General features: G+C 40.6%; 1 protein-coding gene across 3 annotated transcripts in view; it reads right to left on the bottom strand.

The window, feature by feature from the left end:
- Positions 1–2555: 2555 nt before the first annotated feature.
- The window catches only part of LOC111155272 (solute carrier family 26 member 5), a 29554-nt gene continuing 21743 nt past the window's right edge, over positions 2556–10366 (bottom strand). The window contains exons 11-18 of one of the 3 annotated variants that reach the window (XM_022515398.1): positions 9750–9845; positions 9421–9527; positions 8060–8129; positions 6776–6868; positions 5851–5958; positions 4986–5186; positions 4329–4383; positions 2556–2740 (exon numbers count right to left, since the gene is read on the bottom strand). In XM_022515398.1, the coding sequence (XP_022371106.1) occupies positions 2556–2740; positions 4329–4383; positions 4986–5186; positions 5851–5958; positions 6776–6868; positions 8060–8129; positions 9421–9527; positions 9750–9845 (915 nt within the window). The remainder of the gene's footprint in view (positions 2741–4328; positions 4384–4985; positions 5187–5850; positions 5959–6775; positions 6869–8059; positions 8130–9420; positions 9528–9749; positions 9846–10366) is intronic. The other 2 variants (XM_022515399.1, XM_022515400.1) reach the window with 2 other exon arrangements.

Below are 10366 nucleotides of genomic sequence, written 5' to 3'. Positions count from 1 at the left end.
ACAAAAAAAGAGATATAAAAGGACCTAATTTGTCATCATCTGTTAAACCAACTCCTTACTTTGAAGTTAATAATTAAATGGAAAAAATAAAATGTTTAACCTACCTTCCCAGTAAAAGATGCATTTAAGGATGACCAAATAGCTCAAGTGGAGGAGAGAATAGTTGTTGTTTATAAAGAAACAGGAACTAATAAATGCTGAAGAAATGAGAGAAATGGAAAAAAAATCAAACCTTAATAAAATTATTGATTCAGGCAAGGATTATTAGTAGATATTAAAACCCCTAAAGGGCTAATGGGGAACTGGGCATTCATTCAATACCGAAGGAGCATCATATAGGCAATTCACTAGTCACAGACGGTAAAGTGTAAGTGGGGGATTAGGCTGTCCTGTTAATCCGGTGATCTACCTTTGCGTTGTTAATGGTAGGTCAACTAGGTAGTTTGTGTTTTCTAATGTGAAGAGATTTAAAGCATATGTCTGATAACAGCAAAAAAATTCCAGCAAAAAAATGTTTTATTTCAATCCATGAAACTTTTAGATATAACTTTTAGATTACAGGTAGTTCGGGAAATAAAGGGTCAGGAGAAATTACATAATGAAAAAACAAGATGGGATTCTATAGGACAACTGCCCCAGTCTCTTTAAACAACCCAATGTCATAAAAGGGACTATGTTGGATTAAGATGGACCTAAGGGACTTGAAGGGACATGACCAGTTGTAGTGCTGGTCACAAAATGGGTAATAGGTTGGACAGACCAACTATAGTTGGTTAACTACAAATTTGAGGACGACCGGATATTTGAATGTATGGTCTGAGGTGAAAGTATTCTGGAATGAGAAAGCAAGGAATATTGATTGAAAACAATGGATTATAGAGCACTGTTGAATATGATCTTCCTTTGGTTAAAAGAGGAAAATATATATACACAGAAAAAGATGTGGAAGAAAGTGCATTAAAGTGTTAGTGATAATCTCTGAGTGGTAGCAATATAATGTGTTTCTTCTTTCTTTTTTTTTCTAATTTTTTGACTGTTTAATAATAAAAGGTTGTTTTAAAAGGACTTCTAGAAAATTGTGTGTTTGTTCCTTCTGTTAGATAAATCTGATTACAAAAGTCCTGTAAATGAAGTATAAGAGCAAGGAGCCACTACCCACCTGGGGACAGCATATCTGATTTGTAGGTAAAAAAGAAATAACTTCTTAAGTGTTCAGTTTATAAAGATAATACTGAAGAGTAACAGAAATGTCACTGCACAAAAAATGAACTATTAGGACTTCATCAAGATAAAAAGCTGCACAGAAAACTAAAAAGGCAACCCACGGAATGGGAGAAGATATTTGCAAATGACACTACAGATAAAGGGCTGGTATCCAAGATCTGTAAAGAACTTACCAAATTCAACACCCAAAGAACAAATAATCCAGTCAAGAAATGGACAGAAGACATGAACAGACACTTCTCCAAAGAAGACATACAAATGGCCAACAGATACATGAAAAAATACTCCACATCACTTGTCATCGGGGAAATACGAATCAAAACCACAATGAGACACCACTTCACACCAATCAGAATGGCTAACATTAACAAGACAGGAAACAACCAACGTTGGAGAGGTTGTAGAGAAAGGGGAACACTTATACACTCTCGGTGGGAATGCAAGCTGGTACAGGCACTCTGGAAAATGGTCTGGAGGTTCCTCAAAAAGTTAAAAGTAGAGCTACCCCATGACCCAGCAATTGCACCACTAGGTATTTACCCCAAAGATACAGATATAGTGAAAGGAAGGGGCACCTGCACCCCAATGTTCATAGCAGCAATGTCCACAATAGCCAAACTGTAGAAGGAGCCAAGATGTCCTTCAGTAGATGAATGGATAAAGAAGATGTGGTTCATTCATACAATGGACCATCACTCAGCCATCAGAAAGGATGAATACCCACCATTTACATCGGAGTGGCTGGAACTGGAGGGGATTATGCTGAGTGAAATAAGTCAAGCAGAGAAAGATAATTATCATATAGTTTCACTCATATGTGGAACATAAGGAATAGTGCAGAGGACCACAGGGGGAGGGAGGGAAAACTGAATGGGAAGAAGTCAGAAAGGGAGATAAACCATGAGAAACTCCTGACTCTGGGAAACAAACTGAAGGTTGGAGAAGGTGAGGTGGGTGGGAGGATGGGGAAACTGGGTGATGGGTATTGAGGACACGTGTTGTGATGGGCACGGGGTGTTACACGCAACTAACGAATCACTGAACACTACATCAAAAACTAGGGATGTACTCTATGTTGGCTAATCGAATTTAAGTAAAAAAAAGTCACTGCACGAGAAATGCAGACAAGAGGCCAGTTTATCTTTGAAATATTCAATAAAAAAAAACCCACAAGTAAGATACATCTTTCTATGCATCATTCACCCTCCAAATCAAGCCTTGACTACTGATATTTACCCTTAGGAAGAAAAAACTAGTGTCTAGTACTTAAACTGTGTAACGATGAGTCATTTCAGGAGAGGCGCCTACCCCATCCCAGCCGAGGTCTTCATCTATGCTTCGGCAGTGGCGTTGGGCTCCGAGTCCTCCTGGGGAGGGAGAGCCGAGGCCTCCTGCTCAGCGAGGGCTTCCCGAAGCTGGCTGCTGAGCACCGCATCGTGAATGCTGTGGAACAAAAGCTCCTTCAAGGCCGGGTTCTCAAAAAATCGATTCTGAGTGAGGTCGTTTACAACTTGGGCTATAAAAGAAGAAAGGAAAATCAGTCCACACTCTGGGTATCCGTCTTGACCATTAAAAAAAAAAAAAAAAAAAAAAAAAGAAGAGCACTCTTCTATAGTTTAAATATTATAATGATAGAGTAAAAAGTGTCACTCCAATCCTGTCCCCATGATATCATACCCCAGTAGTAGCAGGAAACTATTTTCCTTTTTTAAATTTCAAATTTTTAATTCAACTTTTTCTTTAAATAGTAGTTGTTAATATATATGGTAAAATTGGTTTCAGGAGTAGAATGTAGTGATTCATCACTTACATACAATACCTAGTGCTCATCCTGACAAGTGCCCTCCTGAATGTCCATCACCCAGTTACCCCATCCCCCTCCATTATGGTTTGCCTTCTTCTCTGTTTTTATCTTATTTTATTTTTTTTCCCTTCCTCTGTTTTATTTAATTCCACATGAGTGAAATCATATGGTATTTGTCTTTTTCTGACTTATTTCCCTTAGCATAATACCCTCTAGTTCCATCCACATCATTGCAGATGGCAAGATTTCATTCTTTTTGATGGCTGAGTAATATTCCAGTGTGTGTGTGCGTGTAGTACACATCAGTATATATATCACACCACACACATATCACATTTTCTTTATCCAGGAAACTATTTTCTTACATATTCTTTCAGTAGTTCTTTATGCAAATATAAGTAAACATAAATATATGTTTTTATTTTTCCCTTTTTTCTTACCCAAAGTATCTCCTTAGCATTTTACATATATAAAATTCTGGATTTTTAAAAATTATTATTTTTTAACCGCTACATGGTATTCTATTGTGTGGATATATCCTTGTTTATTTAAGTGGTCCCTTTTCTTTGACACTTTTTTCCAGCCTTTTTTTTATAGACAGTAATCAGTTTCTAGAACTGCTTTTAGATGGTCAACCACGTATGTGTGTCATTTTGAGCATGTACAGCTCATTGCTGGATTTGCTCGGTTAAAGGGTAAAGTGCGTTTGTAATTGGGAAAGATAACGCCACTCTGCCCTCCGCAGAGGCTGTTCCATTTTGCACTCCTGCCAGCAACATCTGGGAGTCCCTGTTCTCCACGGAGTGCCTACGGCGCATGCTGTCGGACATTCCTCCTTTTTGCCATCCTGGCGGGGGAAAAGTGATGCCTTTGTGTAGATTTCATTTGCAGGTACAGTTTCAAACAAAATTTATTATGAAGCAAAAACAGCAGGCATTGTCATGGAAAAACCTAAATGATTTTATAGAACTATGTTTAGGGCTGCCGTTAAAGAATTACTAAAAAATGTACCAGCCCAGAACAGTGGTTGATGAGCTCCTCCCCTCCAAGTCCAGGTCAGGAGGCCTGCCACCACAGCCCAGGAGAGGGGTGTGTGAGTGACTAATTCCAAAGCTAGCTTCAAAGTGATTTTCAGAAGAATAATTTTCTTTTTTTCCCCTTCCCTCCCCTGAATAATTTTCATTTCTGCCAGAAACTAAAATTCAGGGAAAATAATTCCAAACTTTTTAAAAGTTATTAAAAAAAGAGAGAAATGAACCCAAAATGTTAAAACTTCTCCCCATTCTAGAAGCATACTCACCGCTGCATCCTGCTAAATACACATAAATACCGACATCTCCATATTCTTTAACAATCTGTAATAATGTTGAAATAAAGTTTAGTTTCTCTCGGCTCTGGGCCCGAGGCAAGTCTCTACCAGTCTGTACTTAGTGACACAAGTCTCTAGTGCCTTCACCTGAGCTATTTCGCTTTGGTAATTACACATCTTTGAGCTAAACGTTTAAAACTAATTTTGTATTTCTCTTAATTTTCATATGGACGGTGATCACGAGGGCAATCAAAGAATTCTTTTTGGATTTTATGTAGGTGTAATAAAGGGGTTGGGGTACTGACTGGTAAAAGAATCTTCTTGTAGAGCTATCCCCTGACATATTCACAAAGAACGATGGCGGGAATGTGCTTTGGGTTGGGGAAGGGGCCAGCGGGTGGGGGGTGGTGGGAGGTTGGGGGGTTTGGATGCAGCATGACTGCCCACAGGCTGATGAGCTGTGGTGGTGGGCCTCGTTACACCATGCTCTTTACTCTGGTATGGTTTTGAAATTTTCCACAGACAAAAGTTGAAAACAACAACAACCTCAAAGAAGAATTTTAAGAGTTGAAAGGGGACCCTAGTTCAACTCTCTGATTTTACTGACAGCACAGAGCTACGAAAGGCCTCATCTAAGGGGATGCTTACCCCAGCCAGGGTTTTCACGCCAACAGAGTCAATAAAGTTGACCTGCGTGAAATCCAGAATGATGGTGTGAATATTCTCCCCGGGGGGCATAAATCTTTGCAGTTCCTCAGGGAATGTGCTCTTGATGACTATCGGGGGATATTTTACTTCATCATTCCCTTCTTCAGGCTTTGTGGCATCTTCTCCGTCTACTTCCGCGTCCTGTCAACAGGTAAACCAAACCAGAAGTCTATGAACAGCTCACGTGTTGGTTCCGAGAAAGATTTATATGGGAAAGTTAGTCCCCGCCCTCTCAAGCCACTGACTCCACCAGACCTCTTCTAAAATATCTGCCATATCCCCACCTTGTAATGGGACAGAAAAAGGATGTGTACATAATATTCAGTTTTGGCTCAGTTTCTTTTTTCTCTTCCTCCTCTTGGTTTTGTCCAATGAAATCCACTCTCCTTAGTCAGCATATCCAATTTCTGCTCACTTCTAGAACAGTTCCGTTAACTTCAGCATGGCCACAAGTTACCACATGCTTGAACAACAAAATCCAGCCTTTGAGGTTGTTTTGTTTTGTTTTTACTATCAGCTGACTGAATCTCTGATGCAGCACCTGGTACAACTTATTAAGGTACTATTGTGTGATCTGTATTTTTTTTAAAACAATGTTTTCTGGGGTTCATATCCCTACCTTTCTCAGAAGCATTCTCATAACTGACCTTACCATGTATCTTTAATATATAAAGGGTAATTCGATTGTTTCTAAGCTTTCCTTTTTTAGGGGCTTCCTGTTGCATTAAGACTTCAATCACAAATGAAGGTGGGGGGCGGTGCAGATCAAGGGAAGAGGGAAAGCTACAGCTAGGAGACCACTCACCACTTGGACAACGGTTGTGTTGGCCACATTTGCATTTCCAACTTCCTTAGCATACTTCTTCATGGCCTTTCTTCTCGCTCCCATTATGAGTGCTGGGTTCACTCCTGTCTTTACAGAAGAGCAATCCATGCAAAATCACTTCTTGGCACCCAGGAACCCACCCCAATGCAATACATTTCAAATCTCCCCTGTGACTGTTCTTGGAGCCAAGTTATCACCCCACCTCTCGCTCTATCTTTCCCTCAGGCACCCTGAGCTGAGCGACTCCTTCATTAAAGAAACATGAGTAACTCTCCTTATCCTAATGTGCATTTAGCAGGATGCAGCAGGGAACACCCTGAAGTATCAAAGAGAATTTTTATTTTTTATTTTTTTTTTCAAAGAGAATTTTTAAAGGAGTACTTTTCAAATGTACTCTCAGATACTTTTTAAAGATTTTATTTACGTATTTGACAGAGAGAGAGAGAGAGAGAGAAAGACAGACAGACAGAAAGGGAACACAAGCAGGGGGAATGGGTGAGGGAGAAGCAGGCTCCCCTGCTGAGCAGGGAGCCCGATGCGAGGCTGTCCCAGGATTCTGGGATCATGACCTGAGCCGAAGGCAGGCGCTTAATGACTGAGCCACCCAGGCGTCCTTTTCACTCTTTTTCTTAAATTTTTTTTTTTGAAAAGGTAGTAGGTGCCCATGATAAAAGAGAATGACTAGTGGTGTTAGTAGTGTTGGTTATACAACAGTGTGGATGTACTTAATTCCATCTGCTGAATGTTGAATTTACTGAAAATGGTAAATTTTATGCATATTTTACCATTTACAGAGAGAGAGAGAATGAAATAGTATAAAAGGTGTATCAAGACATTTAACTGTCCCTCACATTCCTGTCAATCCACAGGTCCCCTCAAAAATAACCAATTTCTTGGGACTCACCTTTCTTTTCAAAGCACTGCTATACAAGTCACTATTTGCATAATAAATTGGGGCATTTATTTGGAATATTTTTATTCCAGGAATTTCTTTCACCTGAGAAATAAAATGTTAGTGAATTTAACACACGGAAATATTTCAGAGTCAAAGCTGCACCCGCCTCCCTCCTCTAACCTGAAAAATCAATGCAGAGGTCCCTAACAGCCCTCTTCATGTTTAGATAAAATCCCATCCCTCTAGCCTACCTACTCGTGCCCTGGAGGAAGGAGGTCTGAGGAGAAAGCCTTTCATATGCACTTCTTCACATTTCTTTTAAGAGTCTTTGTTTCATATTCACCATAAAACGCAAAGAAGGAACCGAAAACTGTTACAGTGAAAAGAAAAGAAAGCAAGCGGGTAGGGAGGGCAGGTTCATCCCTGGAATGCAGGCAGGAGCTGAAATAGACCCAAGTTCAACAGAGTGAATGCTTTACCCAGGAGCCTGGAAAAACTCTAGAATGCAGCTTGGAAGTGACAAACCCACCACAGAATTCTTTAGAGGGAGGAAGAATGAACAATCTAAATACCGGTCTCATTTCTCAGTAGCTCATTGTGAGTCTGAGAATTTCTTCCCAAACATAAGGCAAACCAAAGAGACAAAGCTAATTTTAAAAAGGTTTTTTTTTTTTTTTTTAAAGATTTTATTTATTTATTTGACAGAGAGATCACAAGCAGGCAGAGAGGCAGGCAGAGAGAGAGGAGGAAGCAGGCTCCCCTAGAGAGCAGAGAGCCCGATGCGGGGCTCGATCCCAGGACTCTGAGATCATGACCCGAGCCGAAGGCAGCGGCTTAACCCACTGAGCCACCCAGGCGCCCCTTAAAAAGGTTTTATACAAGTCTTCTAGATGCCCCCTAAGGAGAGTCCAAATCAAGGAATTGCACAATTTTGAAGGTGCAAAATTGTGCACGTACAAACCATCCTCTTAGGTTCAGTATTTGGTAAATATATATTTTAATTCCAAGAATATCTATTTATCCTCATTAAAGAAATAGGGAAAGTAAATATTAGGAAGTTGAGTAATTAATGTAGAGTATAAACTCTAAAACTGAATCCAGAGAGTAAATTCATTCTAAATGCTTTTCATTCTAAATGCAACACCCCTCCTTTTCAGCCCCACTTTTTGTCCTTCGTAAAAATGATATTTAGTCAGCCAATACCATGACATGCTTACAAATATTTATTTTTTATTTTTTTAAAGATTTTATTTATCTGGCTTACTACCATTTAAAATGAGAAAAAAGTCCTACCTCTTCATATGCGTCGATATCGATGTACACATCAGTGTCAGGAAGCTGTCCAAGGACTTTGTAGCTGGGACTAAAGACAGAGGGACAGCGTATAAAAACGCCATTGTCTCCAGGCCCCATATGTAATTTAAACAGGAAGTTGCAAAGTTTACATGCCATGTATGGACTTGTTAGTGAGCTTAGGAGTATTCTTTGCAGAGAGCTTCACATGGATCACATTCCCAGGGCCTTTCCCGGCCTGCCTCCACAGCCTGCCCCAGACACACACGACACACACATCCACACACTCTTCACACACACACACACACACACACACACACACACACACACACACACAATCTGGTTAGAACAAAAGACCTGGGCATTTAAAGATGGGAGCAAAAGTGAATGGTGCAGAGTTCAAGCCATGCCAGGGAATGTGTAACTCCAACTCTCATCCACTCAATAGAATTGTCTTCCTACTCTCATTCTAAAGCAGGGGAGGAGATCTTTCTTTTGGTTTCTAATAAGAGGCTCTGACTCCTAGAGGTGGTAATCAACTGAAGGTATGGGAAAAACAAAAAACAAAAAACAAAAAAAACTCATTAGCTTAGAAGGAAGTTTTCTTAAGTTTGGTCTGAATAGATTTTAAACACTAATTTTCGAGATCCCTCCTCTTTTTATAGGACAATGTAGCTCAAACTGGATTCTGTAATAATGACATATACTAGTGCTTGAGCACCTTATATTCCCCTATTATATCCTACACATGAGGCTTATTTCTGCTGCTGTGTGGATGAGAAACTGAGACCCAGTGGAGTGAGTTGTTCAATGTCAGAGGGATGGGCAAAGCCAGAATATGGCTCAAGGTCTTTGATCTCACATCCATGGACTTGCCATAATGCCCTGGTGCTTCTTAGCAGGTATGCACCAGGGCTTTGTGCATTAGAATATATGGTATGACTGTGAACTGTTTTTCTGGGTGAATTCCTTCAACAAGCTTTCACAGAATACACCCTATATGTCAGGGATTGGACTCTAGGAATATCCCCTTCACAACCAAGATGCTCCCGGTCTAATGGCATCTATCAACAAATAGAATATATACATATATTTTAAAGATTTAATTAATTTATTTATTTGACATGCAGAGATCACAAGTAGGCAGAGAGGCAGGCAGAGGGAGAGAGAGGGAAGCAGGCTCCTCACTGAGCAGAGAACCCAATGCCGGGACTCGATCCCAGGACCCCAAGATCATGACCTGAGCCGAAGGCAGCAGCTTAACCCACTGAGCCACCCAGGTGCCCAACAAATAGAATATATTTAAAGTCAACACTGCAATTCTAGGCAGGAGAATGACATCCATCCCAATTTGTACTCACCTCTGTGTTCTGTAAATCACAGTCAGCAGAGCGATGATCACAGCTGTAATCAAACCATAGTCCAATCCCAGGAACAAGGAGGAAACAAAAGTGGTAAGCCAGATGGTCTACATGAAAGACAGAAAGTTTTATGTAGAATCATGTTAAAAATTTCCTAAGAGTCTCTCTCTCTCTCTCTCTCACACACACATATACACACACCTAACCTTGCCAGACTACACACCACATATAACAAATGACTATACTAACTTCTCTTTCTCACATTTTTACCAGCACTCATCCACGTGTCTCAATGACATATTAACCTAACAATCATCTTTGTTACTTACCAGTTCTATTTTGCTCGTTCTCCAGAAAAACGGGAGATCTGCGAATTGCATAAACATTCCTTTCAGGTTGACGATCACAATGGCCGACAGCACAGCCTGAAACAGAGCAGCACATCACACATGCATCTCCTCTCGTGGCAGCAGAGCCCCCTTTGCTGGTTCCTCACTGTCCTCTCACTGCCCGCCCCACGCCCTGCGCAGGACTTGCACGCAGCAGTGATGGTACTTTGGAGCCATGAACACCTGGATCTCCAGAATTTGGTTAGCTAAAATGAGCCTTGGAAAACCAGGCTTATAGCCTACTAGCAAACCTGCATGGTGGTTAAAAGGTTCAGAACTAAGCTTGGTACTCGAGGAATTATCTCACCCGTGGTCTTCTTACACTATGATTTTCTCCACTCTGTATCGTCCCTCATCTCTGCTAGATTAAACAGATTGGGAAACAATTGTCTTCAGAGTAAAGGTCATCTCAGATTTTTAATGGAAGTACAAGGTCATGGAAGATCAAAGGGAGAAGGGACCTTGGAGATGAGTCAGTCCAAACCCCCACTTTGCAGATAAGGAAGCTCATACCCAGAGATGTCAAGATGGCTTTCCCAAGGTACCAGACTGTGGGG

This window comes from Enhydra lutris, unplaced genomic scaffold (genome assembly GCF_002288905.1).
Source record: "Enhydra lutris kenyoni isolate GAN:26980312 unplaced genomic scaffold, ASM228890v2 scaffoldscaffold40, whole genome shotgun sequence".
NCBI classification, from domain to species: Eukaryota; Metazoa; Chordata; class Mammalia; order Carnivora; family Mustelidae; genus Enhydra; species Enhydra lutris.
The sequence above is the reverse complement of the archived record's forward strand: the minus strand, read 5'-3'. Positions and strand labels throughout refer to the sequence as shown.